This window comes from Sus scrofa, chromosome 8, assembly GCF_000003025.6.
Source record: "Sus scrofa isolate TJ Tabasco breed Duroc chromosome 8, Sscrofa11.1, whole genome shotgun sequence".
NCBI classification, from domain to species: domain Eukaryota; kingdom Metazoa; phylum Chordata; class Mammalia; order Artiodactyla; family Suidae; genus Sus; species Sus scrofa.
In genome coordinates, this window is record NC_010450.4 from 20,681 (window position 1) to 44,853 (window position 24,173).

At 50.1% G+C, this 24,173-nt stretch overlaps 1 protein-coding gene across 1 annotated transcript; it reads left to right on the forward strand.

Annotated features, from left to right (window-relative positions):
* Positions 757-23,735, forward strand: PIGG (phosphatidylinositol glycan anchor biosynthesis class G). Its single transcript, XM_021100810.1, has 8 exons — positions 757-1,002; positions 4,644-4,861; positions 5,122-5,403; positions 6,679-7,136; positions 9,401-9,592; positions 14,221-14,530; positions 18,156-18,319; positions 22,130-23,735. Exons 1-8 carry the CDS (start codon positions 918-920, stop codon positions 22,341-22,343), a joined length of 1,923 nt encoding a protein of 640 aa, XP_020956469.1. The 5' UTR covers positions 757-917; the 3' UTR covers positions 22,344-23,735.

Consider the following 24,173-nt stretch of genomic DNA (forward strand, 5'->3'; position numbering starts at 1 on the left):
CCCTCCTCGGCCTAGGGCGAGCCACAGGCCTTGGGGCGAAACGGCAAGCGCTGCTTTGCTGAGGCACACACGCACTGGGGCTGAGGCTTGCTTTTCCCGAGGAAGAGTTTCCCTTTCAAAAGAAGGCAGCTCGCAGACGCTAGTTTTTTGTGCCCTTTCTGAGATGGGCCTAGGTGGGTCCCTCCCTAGAAGGTGAAGGGTGGGGTGGCTGGGGCCCAGTGCACATTGAAAAAAGCAAGCAGTTTAGAGACAGGCTCTGGGACATGTCTGTTGGTGATCACTCTTGAACTTGACCTTCTACAAGTAATGTAATTCTAATCACCCATCTCTTCAATCGTTTCAAGTAAATGCCGGCAGAAATCACTTCATTGGCTTTTACATCAATAAATTTAATTGAACACTCATCTACATGGAGCATGGTGCATTCCCTAAACAGCACCCAACACATGCAAGAAACTCAACACTGCATGGGTTTTGGTGTGTGGAGTGGACGCCAAGGGATTTTCACATGGTGAAGTCAACAGTCACCCCCCTGAACAGTGGGTTAAGGATCTGGCATTGTTGTGAGCTGTGGTGTGGGTGCAGGTGTGGCTCATCTGTGGTGTATGCCAGCAGCTGCAGCTCCAATTGGACCTCTAGCCTGGGAACCTCCATATGCCGCAGGGGCGGCCCCCTGCATTGAAGAGATCGGTGATTAGAGTTACATTACTTGTAGAAGGTCAAGTTCAAGAGTGATCACCAACAGACATGTCCCAGAGCCTGTCATCTAAACTGCCTTCTTTTTTCTAGGTGACATCAGACCTCCAAAGCACGTTCAACAGACGGATTTGGCCGCAACACTGTCAGTTGGGCTTGGTCTGCCGATTCCAAAGAGCAGCATAGGCAGTCTTTTATTCCCAGTTGTAGAAGGAAAACCAATGAGGGAACAACTGAGATTTTTACATTTAAATACAGTACAGCTTAGCAAACTGTTGCAGGAGAATGTCCCGTCCTATAAAAAAGGTAAGCCAGTGACTTGTTGCTGAGATCTGTTACACTGTATGTTTCCACTGTGCCTGGGGTCTTCCTGATGTTGCCATGGTATGGACTGCAGCAGTCTTTGCGTGTTCCTTTTTATTAAAACCCTGATGTTACCACTAGCAGCACCCACAGATGCCACCATCTAAATCAAATTCTTTCATAAATGTATTCCTTCAGCAGGTGAATTTGTTCACTAAGTTCCTGTTTGGCCGGGGGCTGTGGAAAGCACTAGGGACACAGCAGTAGAAGAGCTCTGCCCCCATGGAGCTCATCATCCGGAGGAAGAAGGAAGTGGCGGTAGATGCGAGGTGGTGATGAGTGCCTTAGGAAACAGCTAAACTGGGACGGGTGGGGTGCAAGTGGACGAAGGCAGGAATGAATGTGAGGGAGGGAGCGTTGTAGCAGCCACAGGGTCTTGTGGGCAAGTACCTGCACCGTCGGGCGTGAACAGGGCCCAAAGTGGCTGGATCGGAGTGAACTGGGGGAAGGCAGCAGGAGATGTGCCCTGAGGGGTGGGGGCCTTCTAGGCATTGAAGGGGTTCTCACTTCCATTCTGAGTAAGTGGGGCGCTACTGTGGGTTCCGTGTGGAGCCTGAAACCTTCCACTTGCATTTTCAGAGATTCTCTCAGGCACCTGTGTGGAGGGCTCTGCATTGTGCTGTAGGAAAGTCAGGAGGCTGGTGCAGAACTCACGTGGGAGGGGAAGGAGTGAGGACCTAGGCAGGGAATCCAGGACACATGGTTGAATTCTGCATATAAGTTGAAGTTACTGCAAGCAGGATTTGTTGCAGTGCAAGATGTGAGGTAAAGCCTACCACAGGCATGAGGAACAACTTGGGCTTTTCAGCTTAACAGTGAAAGGGTACAGTGACCATTACTGAGGTGGGGAAGAGCAGGTTTGCAAGGCAGAGTGCTTGTGTATGTGTTGCGGGGGCGGGGGCGGAACTGGTGTCAAGAAGCCAAGAAAGAATTTCAGGAAAGAGGGAGTGAGCAGATGCGCTGAATACCGCTCAGGGTAAAAACTACAGTGAGTTGAGACTTGACCATTCATTTGGCAGGTGAGGGGCTCAGTGACTTTGCTAACAAAGTGGTGCACGTGGAGCGCTGGGAGAAAGGCTGGCTGGCCTAGGTGCAGGCAAGGCCCTGGAGGCAGCAGACCTGGAGTCTCTGACCGGGGCAGGGAAGTGGGCTGTCGTCTGACGTGGGTGAGGGGCCAGGACAAAGTATGGGGTCTTGTTTTTAAGCTGAGAGAAATTAGGGGGTGCTTCTGTCCTGGTAGGAATGACACAGAACAGGAGGCACAGCTCCCCAGGACCATCCTTCCAGTCAGTTTACCCTGACACATCCGGTACCTAAAGGCTAGTGTTTGACCCTGTGGCTGGGCCTTGTTTGGAAATGCAGAGGTCACCTCCTGTTTTAAAGGAGTGTTGGATGGGATGGTGGCAGGTTTTCCTACTTGCAGTGGGTTCTCCCAAATGGCGCGAAAGCCTACCCATGAGTTTGCATCAAGGTGTAAAGCGACTTTGAGTTGCTTGTGGAAGACACACCCTGCGCGCAGGGAGTGGTTGGGAACCAGGTGTCCTGAATGGCAGGAGGACTTGGGAGACTTCTGTTCTTAGAATGTGAGATGGCCTGGTGAGCAGCTCTGTCAAGGTGAGGCCCAGGCTCAGTGCACATTTCAGTCTAAACCCGAGACGAACAGCTTAGGAGCTTGGTACCTTCTTCAGACTTCCTGGTAGTGTGTGTCCTTTCTCCTATACCAACAAATTAAAAAAACAAAAACCAGAAAATAGGGCCATTTGCTTATTTCAGGAATAGTGGTGTAGGGGAAATTGAGCACCAAAGTGGATGAGGCTGCGATGAGCCTGGAAATTGAACAGAGGCCAGTCCCTGGAATGAAGAAGCACCCTCGGGCCTCACACGCCTAGGATGCCCATGGTCTGTACCTTCGGTGATGGCGTTTCCAGAAACGAAGCTGGGCACACGTCTGACGTGAAATAGGTTTCAAAGCCTGCTGTGATACCAGCCCAGTCTGATGAAACTCACTCATCTCACGGTCTTGCAGTCATAGTGGGACAGGCTTTTCTCTCCTCAGGACTTCTGCAAGTGCTGTTTTGTTGACTGGACGCTCTTCTATCTGTTCCCTTGGTGGAGTTCCTGGGCATCCTTTACATTTTAGCTTTAGTGTCAAAGCTCCCTTGACCTCCACATCCAACCCGTCTTAAGTCAGTTCCCTGTCCCTTAGCAGAAATCTCTCCTTAGTCCCTCCACTTTTCCTCCACAGCTCTTCTCACAATTGGTGAGTATATGCATGTGTGGGAACCCTGCTGTATCACAAGCCCACAGGGGCAGGACCTATATCTGTTTGCACATAGCGTGGAGTCAGTGCTCAGTACCTTTTTGTTTGGATGCAGACACAGGTGCCTCCACATCTCTGTGACTCTAGTTGGAGGGGTCAGGCACAGGTGCACCAATGTCTGTGACTTTGGGGTGATGCAGTAAAGCAAGTATGGCTACCAGCTTGGATCCAGACTCAGCCCCCAGCTCTCAGCGGCCAGCCCACGTCTGGGGTCGGAGTTGCCCACTCTGTGGAATGGGTGCGATAATCATCCCAGTCCCACAGCTCCTGGGGAGAGGACCCCTTGAGGGGCTGAGGGTCGTGCCCACTATTAGCATTTGGTCCAGGTCAGCTGGTTGCAGCAGCAATGGTGGCTGCAGACATTAGGATCCACTCTCAAGTTGTGCCACAAGGATGCAGGCTGTGACTGGGGAAGACTGAGTGGGTGCACTGCTGGTGGAGTTGGGGAGGCCCTAAAAGGCATGGCCCAGACCATTAGGAATGGCTCTGCTGGAAGTTGGAAAAGCACGTTAAGTACCAGGGATTCTCAGAAAGGAAGTTCTTGCTCTGTCAGCCAGTTGAGTCACAGGCGAGTCTGGTCCAACCCTGAAAGGAAGGAAGGCAGCCCCCTGACTGTGGGCAGCATGTAACCAGGGCTGGCCTCTGTCCACGAGCTGTTGCATAGCCCAGCTTTGCCAGCTTTATGCATTGGAGACCCAGCTCAGGTTGTGGCAGGAGGGCCTCAAGACCGCAGTCCCTTCCCAGAGAGGGGAAGCAGGTGAGAGGTGAGCAGATCGTGAAAGGCCAGAGGGACCAGCCTGCCTCTGGGAAGTGGAAGCAGCAGAGCATGCGTCTGGCCACTGCCTGCCCAGTCCTCACATAGGGCAGGAGGGTTGGAAAGATTTTCTAAAACTGAGGCCCTTTCAATGCAGTACATTTCGGGAGTGTTTTAATATTGCACATCGAGGAGGAGGAGTAGACCAGGCGAGGGGTGAGAGGAGGCGAGGGGGAGGCAGAGAAGAGGGGCCGAGTGGCAGGTAGATGCTTCTGTCCAAGTTGTGCAGTGAGCGCTGAGGGCCACAGCTGGCTGGCCGTCAGGGATGGGCCAGCATTGTCGCCTGCTGCGGTTTTATTGACCACGTTGCTCCTGGCCCTTTCCCCTCCCGGGGAGTTTGTCATCACAGGTGCCAAGCTCTCCCACATGCCAGGAATGACTGAATACTTCGAGATCGTATATGTGCATGCGTGTCCATGATATGCATATGTCACCTTTTTTTCTTGTCAGAGCCCGGATTTGAGCAATTTAAAGTGTCAGAAAGGTTGCATGGGAACTGGATCAGACTGTACTTGGAAGAAAATAACTCAGAAGTCCTTTTCAACCTGGGAACCAAGGTTCGCAGGCAGTACTTGGATGCGCTGAGGACGCTGAGCCTGTCCCTGAGCAGACAAACGGCCCAGTACGACGTCTACTCCATGGTGGTGGGGACGGTTGTAGTCCTAGAGGTACGGGTCCTTGTGCAGAGTCATGGCTCCGCCGCTAAACTGAGTTTAATGGATGGACAGTATCTGTGTCCCATGGTTCCACCCCATGTCACTCGGGCACACGTTCTTGGCAGTTCATCAGAAATGGTGTTTCTCGGGCTTGCTTTCTTTTCTGTTTCTGACATTTGAATGGCTGGTGTGAGGTCGAGAGAGGGGCTCTTCCTGCATAGGCGCCCCCCAGCCCAGAGGTTGAGGACAGTGATGTTGTCTTCCCGTTGCAGGTTCTTGCCCTGCTCCTGCTCAGTGTCCCCCATGCGCTGAGCAGCGAGGCTGAGCTGGAAGTCCCCTTGCTGTCGCCTATGTTTTCTTTGCTCTTTTACCTGGTGCTCCTGGTCCTTTCGGCACTCCATGTCATCGTGTGCACCTCCGTGGACAGCTCGTGCTATCTGTGCAGCCTCTCGTGGCTGACAGCAGGAGGAGTCATGGTGCTGATTTCTGCCCTGCTCTGTGCAGTCATATCTGCTGTCACCAAGGTGTTGGCCAGTGGAAAGCTTCCGAGTAAGGTAAGGCTGCTTCCTGAAAACACAGCACTGTCTTCCTCTTATTTCAGTTGATGAGATGTTGGTTGAACCCCTGGTGTGTGGTGGGCACAGTGCCGGCAGGAGCTGAAGAAAGGGGCCATCAGGTCATGTTCACAGCATTGGGTCTCCCAGACCTCTGAGCATCCTGACTTTAGACTCGTGCTGTCAGGTCTGGTGCCTCCCTTCTTGGAAAGACAGGGTCCGGGGACCGTTCAGGGGACTGTACAGAGCTGCTGGCACAGTAGAGCGGGCAGCTGGCTGACGGGAGGTCAAGAGGAGACTCAGACCCCATCCTCATTCTGCCTCATAAAATGCAGTTTTCTTTCCTAGACTGAGATTTACCCTTAGCATTCTTATAGCCTTTGGCCTCTGACACCTTCCTTCTTTAGCTGGCCATGGTGGCAGGGCAGCACCCAGGTGGTCCAATGCCCAAAGCCCAAGGAACCCAGGGCAGTGACTCCAGGGCCCCCATTGCAGCTCCTGTCACAGAGGCCACAGGCATGCCCCACCCTCCCCGTGCCCGTGGCTGAGGGACTCACGGGTTGTCATTGACCTCACGTCCTTTCCCTGCTGGAGCATGGGCTTCCCTAGAGCTGCTGGATTCTCCAGGGCCTGGGCAGGTTCACAGAATCTCTCTGTTGTATACTAGCAGCACACAGTTAATCCAGTAGTTATTGGATGACAGCCATGAATCCTTGTCTTTACTTTTAATGCCTTAAGTTAGTATGTTTAAGGGCTAGTACTGCAGTGCCAACTTTGTCTTTTTAATAAAATGGACCATTATAGTGGAAACTCTCTGGATTTCTGGAAAATTCAGAAAAATTATATATCTAGCTTGGTGGAATATATCCTTGGTGTTCTTTGCTTTCAAGTAGCAGGAACTGGCTCTGAGGGGCAAGGACGAGGGTGCACGGAGAGGTGAGCTCAGGCACTGGCTGGTAAGCTCTCTGACTACTGGAGCTCTGTCCAGTACCACCAGGACTCTTTGGGCTGAGACATGTTGTCTCGTTGTCACTCAGCTTAAGACTTGCAGTCTAGGGCGAGGACTGCCCTGCTGTTTCCACATCCCTCCGGTGGTGCACCAGGAGGACAGGCAATCCCGCCAAGCAGGGTGGGGCAGTCTGGGCATAAGGAGCAGCAGGTTACGCTCTGTAGGCAAAAGCCTCAAGTTCATACAGCAGGGTAGATGCCTTTTTCAGGTTTTTACCCTTTTCCCTACAAAATCTGTTTTCCTTTTTTTTTTTTTTTCTTTAATAGAATCCGGCTCATTCCAGCTCCAGGTGGTCGGAGTTAGATCTTCTTATTTTACTGGGGACCCTGGGCCACGTGTTGAGTCTGGGTGCAAGCAGTTTCATCGAAGAGGAGCACCAGACATGGTACTTCCTTGTTAACACACTGTGTCTAGCTCTGTGCCACGAGATGTACAGAAACTGCTTTCTGGAAGACAGTGGTGCGCCTAAGCGTTGTCTGCACGCAGAAGAGGAGTTTGACCGGGCCACCCAGGCCCCACGGGGCAGGGGCACGGACTGGGACACGCTGGAGATCGACAAAGTGTCCACAGGGCCCTCTCCCCTGGAAGTGCTCAGAGACCATGAGAGGTGGATGGTGCTGGCGAGCCCATGGGTGATTCTGACCTGCTGCCGGCTGCTGCGGTCCCTGAACCAGACAGGCGTGCAGTGGGCCCACCGGCCGGACCTGGGGCACTGGCTCACCAGGTGAGAGCGTGAGCCATGGCCTCTGGCCAGACCCTCCACAGGCCTATTTTTCATATTCAGGTTAGAAGTGGTATTTGAGATCTGAAGAAATAGAAGAGTAACCCATGAATTGATATTGAGAGTGAATTTTTTCAAGGCTAGCCTGATAGTTTGGTTTTTTGCTGGGGAGTCACTGTATGTTCATGTTGGAAAACCTGTAAGTTTTAAAATGATCACTGTAGAGTTCCCATGATGGCTCAGCGAAAATGAATCTGGCTAGTATCCATGAGGACACAGGTTCGATCCCTGCCTCACTCAGTGGGTTAAGGGTCCAGCATTGCCGTGAGCTGTGGTGTAGACCACAGATGGCAGCTCGGATCTGGTGTTGCTGTGGCTGTGGTGTAGGCTGGCAGCTGCAGATCAGATATGACTCCTAGCCTGGAAACTTCCGTATGCCACAGGTGCAACCCTAAAAAGGCCAAAAAAAAGTAAGGAGAAGAAACTGGGAAAGGAAAGACCAAGATTTGGCTACATCATAAATTTTACTCAGTGAAGGTTTAGAAAACTAGAGTAAGAAAACAGTGAAACGAAAAGTATTTCCAAGAGTGACAAAGATTGCTGTCAGGTTGCTGGGAAGAACTTCTTTCTGTAAGAGCCATCAGTAGGAAGGGGGTCTCAGGAAGGTAACACACATTCCTAAATAAAGGGGGAATTCACTCCTGCTAGTCATTGGGAACTTCAGTTAAATGACAGTGCACGGTGTTCTATCTAATGAGGTAGAGAAACTAGAGGAGGAGCTAAAGCCCTGTCTTGTTGGGCACTGGAGGGTCTGGGACCACACACTGGCGCAGTCCTTTGGGAAGATAGCTAGAATTAGACATCAAAGGCTGTAAAGTGTTTATTCCTTTGGAAAAAATCATTCTTGTGGTAAGTTTTTCCCAAGTATTAAGTATGTTAGCAAACCTTTGGCAACCACAGTAACCACAGGTAGCATTTTTGGGGCGCCTGCTGTGGGTCCACTCATTTCATTTTCACAGCAACCCTAAAGAGAGGACTTTGGCCCATCCCTGCTCAGGGCATGGAAGCAGAGGGGAGCTGATTCACCTGGCCCAGTGTCACAGCCAGAGCCAGAGTGTGTGAGGATGAGACCACTGGGCCAGCACAGTGACCTCACTTCTTGTTTTCCTGGGAAATTGAAACTCTGAAGGAGGATCTGCTGATTGCACCCCCAGATGCACAAACGTGCATGCAGAGGTGTCCCCACCAGCTCTGTCTCTCTGACCAGGATGTGGCTATGACCCTCCTCTGGCACACTGGACCCCAGCCCCTTTCCATCAAGGGCACACCCCTCCTTTCCATCAAGGGATCTCCCCGTCAATGTGTAAGGAGGCTGCGGTGTCGGCTGATTCCTCCTCCAGGGCAAAGCCTTCTCAAGGCACCCAAAATCATCTCCTCTATGCTCTCTTCTCCATTGGAACAGTTAACAGTCCAGGATTTGCATAGAGCATACAGCTCACAGAGCAACAACGGAGGCTCCAGTGTGGCCCCCATCACCACCTGCCGTCCCAGGGCCCTCTCCTTGACACTGGGCTTCCTTTGCTCTGCGTCTTTCCATGTAGTTTTTCCATGTGTGTGCACCTTGGCTGAACAGTCACTCATCCACTTAACAGCTCTTTAGTGTCTGGGCTTCATGAGTGTGAGCTGCAGTGAATAGAACAGGGAAGAGCCCTGTCTTCCCAGTGCAGAGCTCACCGAGGTAGCAAGGGGTGGTAGGCAAGGGCCAGGCAGAGAGAGGGGCAGACTCTGCCTGTCACAGCTGTGTGCCCGGGCTCTCCGCCAAGTCTTCCCACCTGGGAGGGACAGACACTCCTGAGGGAGTCCCTCTGCACTGGCAAGTGAATGGAAGGGGATGGTGCCCGGGAGTGGGGTTCACACCAGCAACTATGCATTTTGCCCAGAACGTCTTCACCTGTGCTTGGGAAATCAAGGCTGCCCCAGAAAGAGGCCCCAGGGGAGCTGGTGGGCAGTGTGAAACCTCTCGCTGCCCTGGCCAGTGCACAGCTGATGGTGGGGACCACTTGTGAAGGAGCGATGACGGTGTGGGCTAACAGCCCTTTATTTGTTCCATTTTTAGGAACTTCTGTTTGAGTTTAAATAACCTACAATTTTCTTTTTTGCTTTTCGGGAAAACCTGGTACTTTTAGTACAGTTCTTAGAAAGGCACTCGCTGTAGATCCATAACATCCCTGGTTATATGCATTAGTAATTTTTATGTTTAATTTCAGCCCTGATCATAAAGCTGAACTCTCTGCTCTGGCCGCACTTTCCCTCGTCATGACTTTTGTGTTGGTTCAAAGAAGGTGCTCTGTGGCATCAAAAGTAGCCATGGCGTTTGGCCTGCTGGGCGTCTATTGCTACAGGGTGGCCCTTGGCAATGTGCTGTTCCCGTGGCAACAAGATAACAAAGACATTTCAAAGTAAGTGTACTGACTTTGAAACAAGACATGGCAAATATGAGCGTTTGGTTTTAGGTTGGTTCTAATGTTTTACATAATTTTAAAAAAAAAATTTTCCAGGCGGAGTTCTCGCTGTGGTGCAACAGGATTAGCAGCATTTCTGCAGTGCTGGGACACAGGTTCGATCCCCAGCCCAGCACAGTGACTTAAGGATCTGGCATTGCCACAGCTGCATCATAGATCTTGAATGCAGCTTGGATCTGATACCTGGCCCAGGAACTCTTTGTGCCTTGGAGCCACCAAAAAGGAAAAAAAAAAAAAAAAAAAATGCAGTGCAGCCTTGAAAACATTGGAGTTTGATTTTTGTGAATTGTGATTTAGTCAAGTTACTATCTGGCAAAACCTCAGTGAACCAATTCTGTTAATCTTGTTTTTTGGTAGAAGAGACAGGTAACTTGGATATAAGGTCACTGAGGGTTTGTTTTTAACAAGGGATTCTTTTAGGGAATTCCCTGGTGGTACAGCAGGTTAAGGATCCAGCATCAGTGTAGTGGTTTGGGTCACTACTACGGCTTGGGTTCAATCTCTGGTCTAAGAATTTCTGCAGGCTACATGTGCAGCCAAAAATAATTAAATAGTAAGGGGTTCTTTTTTTTAAAAAAGAAAGAATTTAAAGGATTCAGTTTTGCTCTGTCAAGAAGTACTAGTGGGAGTTCCCACTGTGATACAGTGGGTTGATTATCCAGCTCATCCGTAGAGTCATCTAGTTTGATCCTTTTGCATATAGCTGCCTAGTTTTCCCAACACCATTTATTGAAGAGGCAATCTTTCACTCATTGTGTATTTTTGCCTCCTTTGTTGTACGTGAATTGCCCATTTAAGTATGGGTTCAACTGGGCATTCTCTCCTGTTCCATTGCTGTGTGTGTGTGTGCGCGCACGTGTGCATGTGTGCGTGTGTGTACCATACTGCTTTGAATACTGTAGTTTTGTAGTATGGTTTAAAGGCAGGGACTGTGTACTTCCAGCTTTGTTCTTTTTCAAGATTCTTCTGGCTATTTGAAGTTTTTTGTGTTTTCCTACAAATTTTAGAGTTGTTTGTTCTAGCTCTGTGGAAAGAAAATGCCATTCGTATTTTGATAGGGACTGCATTGACTCTTGGGTGGGTTGCCTTGGGTAGCATAATCATTTTAACAGTACTGTTTCTTCCAGTCCAGGAACACAGTGATTGTCTCCTTTGGTTTGTGTTGTCTTCAGTTTCTTTCATCAGTGTCCTATACTTTTTACTTCCTTAGCTAGATTTATTCTTAGGTACTTTATTCTTTCTGGCACAGTTGTCAGTGGGATGGTTTTCTTATTTTCTCTTTATGATAGTTTGATGTTAGTGTATAAAAATGCAACAGATTTCTGTATGCTAATTTTGTGTCCTGCACCTTTACTGAATGCATTGATGAGCTCTAGTAGTGCTTTGGTAGAGACTTTAGGATTTTCTACTTATAGCATCATGGCATCTGCAAACAGTGGCAGTGTTACTTCTTCCAACTTGGATGGTTTTTGTTGGTTTCTTTCTTTTACTTATCTGATTGCTGTGGCTAGAACTGCTAATACTCTGTTGAATACAAGTGGACATCCTTGTCTTGATCTTTTCAGCTTTTCACCATTAGGTATGATGTTAGCTATGACCTTAGCATGTTGAGATATCTGGCCTTTATTATACTGAGGTATATTTCCTCTATACTCACTTTCTGGAGAGTTTTTATCATAAATGGATGTTGAATTTTGTCTCTTTTTTCCGTATCTATTGAGATGATCATATGGCTTTTATTCTTAATTTGTTAATGTGCCCTTTCATTTTGATTGATTTGCAGATACTGAACCATCCTTGCATTCCCAGAATAAATCCCACTTCAACACTGTGTATGATCCTTTTAATGTATTGTTGAACTTGGTTTGCTAATATTTTCTTGAGGATTTGTTATCTATGTTCATCACTAATTTTGGCCTGTGATTTTTTGTGTATGTGTTGCATTTGCCTGGTTTTGGAATCAGGATGATGCTGACCTCATAGTATGAGTTTGGAAGCATTCCTTCCTCTGCAGTTTTTTGGAGTAATTTGAGAGGGTAGGTATTAACTCTTCTCTTAATGTTTTCTAATCAGAGAAAGAGAAGCACATGTCATCCTCTTTAAAAGATCCAGGTGAATTCAGAGGCTTATGGCCAGGTTGTGTGGGTGGCCAAGAGGCACAAGGGGCACACCTGGAAACAGCGTCTGTCAGCTGGTGTAGAAAGTCAAGGTGATACCAGGACCTGGCTGAGGTGACAGCAAAGTGGCAGACCTTCACTTGCGGCAAGGAGGACAGGTGGGGAGGCACTTTGAAGGCTGTTCACTTCAGAGTCTGAGACTCTGGGCACATGTCAGGGCTGGATGTCATGCAAAGGTTCAGCACAGGGCTGTTTGTTTAAATCTCAAAGCGTGATACATAAGTAAATTCCTCTTCCCTCATGGATACACCTGAGTTCAGCATCACTTACTTCAAGACTTGGATCACTTCCCTACCTTTCATGGATACAACTGCACATACCCTGTTGGTGTCCAAAAGAGAGGCCAGTATACCCCTTCATTCATCTGCACTGTTTGGTTCACATTCTTCCTATAAAATGCTTCTGTTCTCTGCTCCCATCTATCCTGATTCTAGATCCATCCTGGTTCCAGGTCCATCCTGATTCTAGACCCCTCCTGGTTCTAGATTTGCCCTGATTCTAGAGCCTCCCGAATTCTAGATCTCCCTAAAAAGCTGCTTCTCTCCTCTCAGAAGCCCCACACACACACGTACACACACACACACCTGCTGCTGTCCATCAGACACAACCAGAATCCTCTGCATTTAACTCCTGACCTTCTTCTCCACTCTGAAGCCCAGACCTGCCTGGACTGGAAGGCCAAGTTTCAGTGGTTCTGGATGTGCAGGCACAGCAGACTGGTGTGGCCACACAAAAGAGGTAGCCCCATTAAAGGCACCCAGTGGCCCTCTCCCTCCTGCGCACTATCCTGCCTGCCCTGGCATATTCCATGATACAGAGCTCAGCCCCTCTTCTTTTTTGAAACTTCTCTGGTTATACTTGGACATTGCTGATTTCTCCCTCTTTAACTCTTGTGGGTCAGCTCGGCTTAGCTGAGTTGCACTTGACCTCAGCTCCTTGGTCCCATGCAGTCCTCATGCCAGTCTCTGGTGTTTCCACACTGCCAGGCATGCAAGTAGATGGTGCTCCAGTGTTGAGACTAAATGGGTCATACTAAAAAAAAAATTTTTTTAATTTTTAATTCATAAAAGAGCTCCTGTTGTGGCTCAGCAGTTTAGAAACCTGACATAGTGTCCATGAGGATGCGGATTCAATCCCTGGCCTTGCTCAGTGGGTTAAAGATCTGGTATTGCCACAGGCAGCAGCATAGGTCACAGATGCAGCTTGGATCCGGCATTGTTGTGACTGTGGCATAGGCTGGCAGCTGCAGCTCCGACCCGACCCCAGCCTGGGAACCTCCGTATGCTGCAGGTGTGATCATAAAAAGAAAAAAAATCCACCTTTTCCTAAGAATATATGGTATAGGAAAACTCCATTTTTCAACACGAGTACATTGTTGGGATGGTTATTTCATTTAAAATTCTGTTTACTTAGCATTACTTTAAATGATCAGCTTTCCTGGTGAGTATAAAATGTTTGACTTCTGAAATTGATCTAAAATATGTTTTGGGAATCTTTGTGTTTTATAAGATGAAATTCTTTGGTATAGTGTTGTAAAATTTATCCTTTGCAGATGACTGTCCTAAAATACTTAATCCAAAACTTCTTGTTTGTTTTTGGCCACACATGAGGTTTACACAAGTTACTGAGCCAGGGATTGATTTTGAGCCACAGCAGTGACAATACCGAATCCTCAACCTCTCGGCCACCAGGGAACTGCTGTGTGCCAAACACTTTACGTGTGTTCTCTTGTTTAATTCCCAGGATAGCGTTGTGAGGTGTGGGTACCATTGCTCTTCATTTTATGAATAACGAAGCCGAGCATCAGAAGCTGTAATTAACTTGCCCCAACAACAGAGCTAGTAAGTGGGAGCCCAGAGTAACCTGGCCCTGCCTTTCTCCAGACCCCACAGTTTGGGCCACACCATTGTGTGTGCGTGTGTGTGTGTGCACACACAAGTATGTGCTGAAATCTGCTTGGCTGTGAACATGCTCAATTGTATCTTAGCGTTTGTGAATTTACAGAAGTCTCTGACGGAGCCAGACCTCATCCTACTGCAGTGGTTTTCCAAATGAACCATGCGGAGCTGGCGAATGGTGTTTTGGCATGCTGCGAGTGATGGCTCTGGTCCTGTACCCACATGATCCTTGGGCCTGATGAGCAAGATTTTCCTTAAACCGGTTCCATCAGAGAAGTGCACACAGAGAGAGCAGGCTTGCCGACCTCGGGGCAGGGTGTCCTGGGAACTGATGTGCAGAGGCAGACACCCACTTCCACAGAGCTTGCCTGGCAGGCAAGTCCTGAGGCTTATATAGACAGCTCGGTAGACACTTGCTTTTCATGGCAAAATATATATTTGAATTTTTCTAAGTGGTGCTAATGAATCTAATTTGTTTTGCTTTCTTTAGGGGCATTACTGAAGCTCGTTTTGTTTATGTCTTTGTCCTTGGCATTCTGTTCACGGGCACCAAAGACTTGCTTAAATCTCAGGTCCTTGCTGCAGACTCCACAGTCAGGACCGTGGGCCTCTGGGAGGTGCATAGCGGACTGGTCCTCCTGGCTGCACTGCTCTCACGACCACACAACCTTCCTGTCTTAGTGCTCAGCCTTTTGGTCCAGACCATCATGACTCAGTTCGTCTGGAGGCCCCTGAGGCACAGCACAGCTGAGGTCACCGTGATGCACTACTGGTTTGGTCAAGCATTCTTCTACTTTCAGGTAGGTTTTCATCATTGTGGGTAGAAGACTATCAATTTTTTATGTCATTTAGCTTTTAGATTTTATTTGAGAAAATGCAACAGTAAGCTGGGAACTTACGACGTCTGTTTGGTGAAAGAACTGACAGGATGGCACGGTGACTTATGCTTAAACCTTGCATGTATTTGTATAAGGTAACGTACATTTAGTTATTTAAGACAGACATTCTTGGTGGCGATGTGTAGTTGCTGTGCTTGATCCACTTACAACAGGCAGTTAGGAAACCACATCGTGTTTCCGTTGCTTTATCAGGAGTCGGGGAGTTCCCTTTGTGGCTCAGCAATTAACAAACTCAACTAGGATCCGTGGATGCGGGTTCAATCTCTGGCCTCGCTCAGTGGGTTAAGAAACCGGTGTTGCTGTGAGCTGTGGTGTTGGTCGAAGATGTGGCTCAGATCCTGCGTTGCTGTGGCTGTGGTGTAGGCCGGCAGCTGCAGCTCTGATTCCATCCCTAGCCTGGGAACTTCCATGTGCCACAAGTGTGGCCCTAAAAAGAAAAAAAAAAAAAAAAAGGGAAGTGGGGGGTAACTGCTCTTATCCCCTCCCCCTGGCTGTCAGCACTGGGCACTAAAGAGTCTCCCTACTTGGTTATTAATCCCCTGGGGCCCCATGGTTGGCACATCTTCTCTCCAGTGTTGAAAGGCCCACAGAGGCGGGTCTAGACCTCACTGTGCACCAGTGTACTTGGGATGGCAGCCAGACAGGTGGACAAAGCATCCAGCTCCTGGCTTCCAAGGGACCCAGTTCCGCCCCAGCCTTCTGTATTGCTGCTCTCGACCTGCACCCCTGTGCTGTACCCGTGGGCAGAGCACAGCTTGCCAGAGTTCCCCCTTGGTTCCCACACTCCTGGCCAAGGAGCTTTGCAACATAGCGAATGTCTCCACAGTGAGGATCTGTACTTCCTTTGTCTGCGCTGGCTCCTCCCTTCTCTGTCTAGACCCTAGAGGCTTGTCTGGTTCTGTGTCCAGACCACTTGGCCTGGGGCCTCTTCCTCGTCTCCTGTCTCTCCTCTCTTGGTTTCCTGGTGCTCCCTGCCTGACCACAGTCACATGGCTTTTCCTTCTGTTCCCTGAGACCCAGAAGTGGGCGGGAGTGAAGTTCTAGAAATATGCAAGTCCTGGAGGGATGTGACCTGACCCATACCCTACTTGTGCCTCCCCTGATCCTCAAACCCCACTTTCCCTCCCTCTCCCTCTCACTCTAGCCTTGGCCTCCCCCCGAGGACCCCCATTCTTGTGCCTGCCCATTCATCAGGACCTGGCAGAGGTGTCACAGCTGGGGTCTGGGCGGACCTGGTGAGTGGTCCTTGCCTCCCTGGAGTCCAAGCTGCCCATCACAGGAAGGCACCCTCTCTGACAACCAGGATGCCAGGGCACAGCTTCCATTCCTTGTGTGCCCCATGGTGTTTCACCACCGAGGACCTGGCTTTTCATACGTGTCAAAAGAAATTTAGAAGGTCACAGATGTTGCGGATGTGAGGAAATGCAGAGCTTGCCCGAGAATTCCAGAGTGCCAACCAGGAACGGAAAAAAGATAAAGGAGCCATTGAGCATGGGCACCGAGGGAGCAGGGGGCAGGGAGGAGCAGTGCGCCCGTCTCAGGGCTCCTGTCAGCCAGTCCGCTCACATGCAGCTGTGGAAGGACTTTAGGGCTCAGGTGGCCTCCATCAGTCTGTCTTCTCTCCTCACTGGACATCACGTGTAGGCCTATTCCTGGTGGTTGTCTCCCATCTGGAGGTCAGCCAGTGATGGTCACTTCGTCTCTGACCACTAGTGGCTTGGTGGGGGATGGGAATGCCATCACCATGAACAGTCGCCTCGTCCATCTCCCTTCTCCAGGGTCTCCAGGTGTTGTGCTGGACTGTAGGCATGTCCAGTGAAGCATCCAGCCCGTAGCTCCACAGTGCCATGCAGTTCTCAAGCTGAAGGGGTGCAACTGGCAGCACAGCGGGCACTGGGATCAGGGAGGTGTCCGTAGGCTCCCTCTGAACCGAGATGGAGAAGGCGGCTACTGGCCGAGCACCCTGGCCCAGTGCTGAGGCCTTCGTGTCAGGAAGACTGACCAGAGTTAATACCCTCGAGCTAGGATGTCTCTGACACTTGGTTCATTCCTCTGCAGCACATGGCCACACTCCAAAGGGAGAGGAGCATGTAGCTTCCACAACAGCATGTGATGCTGGCACATCTCAGGTGCTGCCCACAGGCAGCCAGAGCACACATATCCAGCAGCCTTGGGCGTCATACATGCTAGAGGTCCCTCAGCAAGCAAAAGCAGCCCAGATCGGCCCTTACCAGTGGTCCCTGCAGCAAATTAGATGGCCACGCACAGTCATGCAAGCTCAGGAGCAAAGCAGGACTTCCCTGGCAGGAGACATGCAGGCTCGCTGCCCCTTCTCCTGGGGCACGGAGCCCAACTGGCCTCCCGAGGCCCCTGGGTCTCTCTCTGCCTCAGTTCCCCACCTGCACACGTGTCAGGACCATTGAGGATCTAATGAGTTGATGCAAGGAAGTCCCCAAGCTCTGGTCCATGCCTTAGCCGCAGTAACAGGATCGTGACCGACCCGCTGTGATGGCTGAATTGGCTCCAACGAGCCCTCCAGTGACCTCCCAGTGTCGGACCCACATTCCTCTCCTCAGCTCACCTTCCCTCAACGTAGCACTTGGGACTCTTGTTCTTCCCTCCCCCTCCTCTCGGCAGCTCTGGTATCTCCTCCGGCTCCGGGGAGGGAATTGTGCAGTGGGGGGAGAGCCCCAGCAGAGTGAGTTGGGGGAAGATGCACAGCAGAGGTTGCTGTTGAGGGACAAGAGTGAGCACCCCGCTCTGAGATGTTTGGGCGTCTCAACATGACTGTCTGGAGTGACACAGCCAAGGGGGTAGGCAGTGGGGTTCACCAGCTCAAGCTGTGTCCAGGGCCACCAGGTAAAGAGTTCCTGGGCTAGGTCTTCCCTGGGCTGGAACAGACACTTGTGCTGTCACACTTTGAACATCATGAGTGTCTGAGGAACAGCCACTAGCATCAATAAAGACTGAATGTGGAGAGGAGCCAAACTTCAGGAGGCCCCTCCCTTGGATTCAAAACCCCTCCCTCCCTGGGCAGGACAAGGTGGCCTGTTCCCCAGCCAGCATCTTAGGTCTGACACATGAGCCAGACCTTAGGCAGCCAGCGTGCTCTCCACTACCTAACAACAGCATCTACCCTTGAGCAAGCTGTGTGGCATTGCCACCCTCACCACCACCCCCCCCCCCCCAGGGGCACGTGCAGCCCTTGGACAGGGTCCCTGAGGAGGGAGGTTGGCGTGTCTGTCTGAAGTGGAAAGATAGGCGGGTTTGGGATTTTCCATAGTTCATCAACAGATACCCATTTGTGTAGTTTCTCAAAGGTGAAAGATATTTCACTTGCTCCTCCAGCGTGGGAGTGAGGCAGGCTGGTGGAAGGACAGCTCACCCAGGGTCAGCCCTGGGACCAAGAGTGGGTGGACACTTGGAGCTCCTGTGGGTCCGCATAACTGTGACTGTCACTCTCAGAGTCACTGAGTGGTCGAGTTATGAGCCCAGCTGTGCTATCACTGTTTCTCCCTGTGTCCAGGGAAACTCCAACAGCATCGCCACCGTGGACATCTCAGCGGGCTTCGTGGGCCTGGACGCCTACATGGAGATCCCAGCCATGTTCCTGACCGCGTTTGCAACATATACCGGGCCTGTCCTGTGGGCCAGCCACCTGGTGAACTTCCTGAGCTCAGAAACCAGCAGGTGAAGCTCCTTTGTCTTTAAGCTGATGGCAGGTTGACAGTCACTCCTGTTCCAGAGAGAGGGTGTGTGAACCCAAGGGCTCAAAGGTCTTTTTCATCCGTTTTCTTTTCCTTCAATAAGAATGAATGGTCTAGAGCACATGGGCTGGGGTGGGGGTGCTGTGAGCACAGATCTGTTTGCGGGGGTGTCACGGACAGCCTTGCTGGTCTTCCAGATCTTAACAAGGTGTGTCTCCAGAGGCACAGGAAGGAAGGTCCCTTCTCATTTCCTCTACTTGCTGGTGGCCTGGCTGTGGTTGGGGGTCTGTTGGGCAAGAAAAGAGGTGCTGATTCTTATCTCCAGGATCCCTGCTGGAGAGAGGAGCCTGGACAGTCCTGAGGGTCTGCCCTAGAGGTGTGACTCGGTGTCACCTAGGCCGGTCCCCCATGGAGGCCGACGGTCACCAGCCCCAGAGGCTCCTAACCAGGCATCCCACCACTCTGTCCAGCCCGGCATGCTCCGTCCCTCCCTCCCATGCCTGTTTTTCACACAGCATGCCCACTGCCTCACACTCACTGCTTCCTACCCTGTTTACTGCTTCCCTCAGAAAGGGGGCTTCGTGAGGAAAGGGCCTTCAGTTTCTCTCCGCACGATAACTTGGGTGCCCGGACCCCCCCGGCAGAGGGCAGCCTGACTGGTGTGTGGCTGCCTGATTCCGTGCCTCCCACACAGGCCCCATCTCCCCTGTCTGAAAAGCAGGGCAGTGCTGTCACCACGCTGGGTTGTGGGCCCACACGAGGCTGGCAATGGTGTCGTGAGGAGTATACTGTCCGTCGGGGCTCCCTCAGCACCTCTGAACTCCTGACATACTCCCCCCACATGCCTGTGTCTTGTCTCGCTTGGGCTCTGGACCCGCATCCACATGCTGGGTAGGTCAGGGAGGCCCCAGGAGGGTCGAGCTTCCTGTCCTCATCCCCCTCTGGGCTCACTTCCTGCCCCAGTTAAAGGACAGCTTCACTGGCAATTCCTGAGCCCATGTCTGAACCTCCTGGGACTGGCCCAGGCCCCACCACAGAGGGCAGCACACAAGGCCCCCACTTCCTTGACCTCCTTCGTGGGGCTCTTCTCAGCTCCACGGGTCCAGCCTCACCCTCGGCCCCCAGTTCACGCCCACAGCCCACCATTCTTTCTCTTCCACCTTGACAGACGGGTGAAGGTGAGTGTCAGTGTGAGTCTGGCTCCAGCCATGCAGGGCAGCTTCTGCTCTCAGGCCTCTGGCGCCCACGAGGCTGGGCCTGCTGTCCGCTCTCCAGATCACCAGGGTTGACACTTGGCTTCCCAGATGGCGGGGTCTCGTTCCCCAGCAGCAGGCTTCCTGGACACATCATGGGCAGACTCCCCTCAGCCTACAGTCATTTCCGATTATCTGGCCAGTACAGAGGGACGTAGGGTCACTGCACGCCCTGAGACACCCTTGCAGGCTTTCATTGTGCATGTGAACCAGTGTCAGCTATAAGACTGCCACTGAGCTGCACGTTCTTCAGCAGCAGCTTCCTGGTCACCTCTGAGTGGGCTTGGTTGGGTCAAGAGGCCCAGACTGACCAGCAGGTGCCTTTGCTCACTGGAGACCCTGGGGACGGGGAGCCGGTTAGGTGCACTCACCTCTGCCTTGGAGAGCTGCCTGCAGGCCCTGCGTCCCTCGACCTCCAGACCAGCTGAGGCAAAGACCAGGGTGATGAGAGCCAGACAGCGAGAGACTGGGCTTCTGCGAAGAGCACCCTCCCTGGTGCTGCCTGGCACTTTTCATGTATTACGCTTGTACTACACTTGTACCGGGGAGAAAAAAAAATGAAAGCATTTTTTTTTTTCCCCACTGTACAGCAAGGGGATCAAGTTATCCTTACATGTGTACATTACATTTACATTTTTTCCCCCACCCTTTGTTCTGTTGCAACATGAGTATCTAGACAAAGTTCTCAATGCTACTCAGCAGGATCTCCTTGTAAATCTATTCTAAGTTGTGTCTGATAAGCCCAAGCTCCCGATCCCTCCCACTCCCTCCCTCTCCCATCAGGCAGCCACAAGTTTTTTCTCCAAGTCCATGATTTTCTTTTCTGAAGAGATGTTCATTTGTGCTGGATATTAAATTCCAGCTATAAGTGATATCATATGGTATTTGTTTTTGAAAGCATTTTTTTTTTTTTAGTTGAAAGCAGTTTAATCAGTTGGAGAAAGTTGTATGATGTTTTCCCTAATTAAGTTATTTTTTTCCTTTATTTTAGAAAAAGTTATTCTCTTATGTTTTTAGAGGTTTGAAACATTGTTTCACTTATCATTTCTGTTTTTTTCCCAGTACAGTAAGAAAACTATAACCAGATTAAAGTGGTAGAAAAAGAAAAAACATTTCTAATGGAATAAAAATCAGGCTCTAGGTGGCCCACGACCCTCTACATCAGGGACATCAGGCCCGGAGCTTGGCAACAGGGACAGTTGAGCTGGTCCAAGCCGCAGGGCCTTCATTCATCCCCTGAATTTCAGCTTGTCTTCTGCTGAGGTTGTGGGAACTGTATCTCACCGGGTGTTGCCGTGGAAGGAACCCATCAGGGTCTTCTGAATGGGTCAGGTTCTCTGTGGGTGAAACTGAAACCCAAGGAAGTCAGTGTCCTGAGCTCCCCTCCCTCACCCCCTGGTTAAGGGGGCAGTGGAGTCAGCAGGCTCCAGGCTGAGAACGGACACCCTGATACCCCAGGAGAAGGGCAGCAGCGCCCAAGCTGGGGCCAGTCATCCACCAAGTCTTTCCCTAGGGCTGCCCTTTGCTGGGTATTGGCCAGTGGTCCTGGGGAGGGGGAGGAGGTGACGCTGGGGGCCCCTGCTTGATGGACAGGTCCCAAGTGGGACCTGCAGTGTGGGTACAAAGACTTGCTCCAGGAGCTCATGGTCTGGTAGGGGCAGAAGCAAAATGAAGCAGTTGCACAGTGGCATCGGGGCAGGGGGCGGGGGGGGTCTGGATGGCAGCTGGGAGTAATCACAGCCAGTTGAGGCTGCACGAAACATAAAGGAGAAGTAAGCAGAGCAAGTTGCCTGCTGGTGGTGATGGGCAGCTGGAGAGCCCAACAGGAAGGAAAGGCACCCAGGCCCCTGAAGGGAAGCCAGTTAGGGCAAGTCGAGGACCCTTGCGTGCACAACAGAGCCCCTGCCCCAGGAGCAGTGGGCAGCATTGATGTGCTTCATGGACAACCACAGAGAGGCCACCTGGAGACACATGGTGCATGAGGGGCAGCGCCAGGACTGGAATCTGAAAAGTCTGGCCTCTGAGGGTCTGGGGGTGGATAAGGAGGGAAAGATGCCTGGGCTGTGAAACGTGTCATCTTGAAAGGGTCTCAGTCTCAGGAAGCTGCTTTGAAGAACAGGCTGAATTTATGTAGCAGTGTGGTGGAGGCTTGAACAAAAGGCAGGACATGAGAGTGCCTAAAGGGGTCATTCCTATTTCAGACCAGACACTCCCCACTGGACAATGTGCATATCTCATCCATATGTGATTTTCTTTTCATTGTTTCTACTTTATGACATGTACAGTTTTTAAATAAATAGCTAAATAAACACTGGGGGTGCATTTCTGAAAGCTGTTTTGCAGATTGTGGTCACCCCAAGAGTGAGTGGAGGTGCCCCAGCTCTCATCTCCTTGGGCCCCAAGGTGCCCACCAGACTGACCAGTCCCAGGAACAGGAATTACCATGGTCATTTTCGTAGTATTAATATTGCGTGTATGTCTGTGCCTTATGTGATCCAGAAGTGGCATGTACTAATGCATGTTTCCCTTTTTATCAACAGCGGATCGTCACTGAGTCATGCCTGCTTCTGCTACGCACTGATTTGTTCTTTTCCAGTTTCTGCATATATCATTTTGGTGACATCCTTGCGTTATCATTTATTTATATGGAGTGTGTTTTCTCCAAAACTTCTCTATGAGGGAATGCACCTACTCATTACCGCTGCTATCTGTGTGTTCTTCACAGCCATGGACCAGACCAACCCAAAGTCTTAGACTGAGCTCTTAGGCACTGAACTCTTGTGTTTTCGTCGTCGATTTGCATAATGAAAACATCTGTTCAAATGGAAGGTCATTTTTTAAAAGATGTGAATTCTATATGGTTGATGAATAGCTTCAGTTTCTTTGACTGCTGTACTTGAATTTAGGTAGTAAGTAGTTTGAAGAGGTCACTTTAAATACACAGTTTGGATATGAATTGTATTCCCCTGTTGACTGTCACTCCAGAAATTTCTGAACTTTTAATTTTCTCTTGATAAGTTACCCAAATATGTATGTTTAAATGAAAAAAATAAATCATTTCCAGGAAGTTGCCATTGTCGTGCAGTGGAAACAAATCTGCCTAGGATGCACAAGGATGCGGGTTCGATCCCTAGCCTCGCTCAGTGGGTCCAGGATCCAGCATTGCTGTGAGCTGTGGTGTAGTTCATAGACCCGGCTCGGACCCTGCATTGCTGTGACTGTTGCATAGGCCGGCAGCTGTAACTCTGATTCTACCCCTAGCTTGGGAACTTCCCATATGCTTCAGGCGTGGCCCTAAAAAACAAACAAATTAAAACAAACAAACAAACAAACCTTCCCAGGTTGGTCATTTTGCACAGAACTGGGAACTGTGCAGGAAGCTCGCCTGCTGCCAGGATCACCACACAGACCTTAGAGCCTTTTAAGACCCTAGAAACCACAGGGATTCCCCAGGAGCGCGGGCTTATGTGGGTTACATCTGTCAACATTTATGGCATTTAAAATTAAAATTAAGATATTTCAAAAATACATAGTCATTTGAAAATAAAGATATAAACCCATGTCATGTTAATACAGCATTTTTAAGAAAAATAACTATATTTTCCAAAACAAAAATATTTAGCAAGGAGAGTGACATTGTTTTACACTTTGGTAAATCTGATGTCTGGTTTAATTGAAGACGGTTGCATTCTGCATTCAGTCTTGTGGTCTGTGTTTGTTTGATGTAGTCACACAAGTATGTAGTTGGAAAGGGAGGAGTCTTTTAATATCCTTTCCTGACCATTGTGAATGTCCCTCCTTGATACTGCACTAAAATTCAACAGGTGATAGTTCCTTAAAGGTTAGTTGGAGAAAGAAGTTATGAGTGTGTTTAAAACAGAAGACCACCTGCTAAGAGCACCTGGGCCAGCAGACTGGTGTCGGAGTCTGCTGCCAGGTTTGACAGATACTGTCGCTGTGTTAGATGCTCTTGTTGTGGGAAACTGGGTGAATGCCACAGGGGACTCTCTGTAGTAGTTTTGTAGCTTCTTGTGAGATTTAAACTTTTCAAAAGAAAAAGAAAGGATTAGCTGCATTGTGGAACCTGAAACCTTCTCTGTGAACTTTTGTGCTCCCCTTCATTAAAATCCATTGATCTTTCTTGCACCCTGAGTGGATCCTTTGCCTGGATATGATTCTGTAACATCTGTATTACCCTTCAGAAAATAATGATTCTCTAAGCTTCCAAATGCTGACATAGTTCATCATTTACCAAAATGCACTTGTTACATCACCAACAAGCTCACAGTGGCAGGTGCAAGGTTTCCAAACTTAGGGTTAGGGTTAGGGTTAGGGTTAGGGTGTGTGAAAACTCAAATTTTATGAATGACGGCAAATACTGAGTGTTTTTTCCCTTAAACTGACAGTCTCAGTTTGTTCATTATCAAGGAAATGTCTTCCACATACTCAGACTTGAACATCTAGTTGATTATTCTTTCAAGTACAAATGGCATTCTGTGATGGGCTTTCTCTGGAGACGATGTCATGTTCCTGGCACCGTCCCTTCCCGTGAATTCTGCTTCTCCAGGCACATCCTGAGGGACC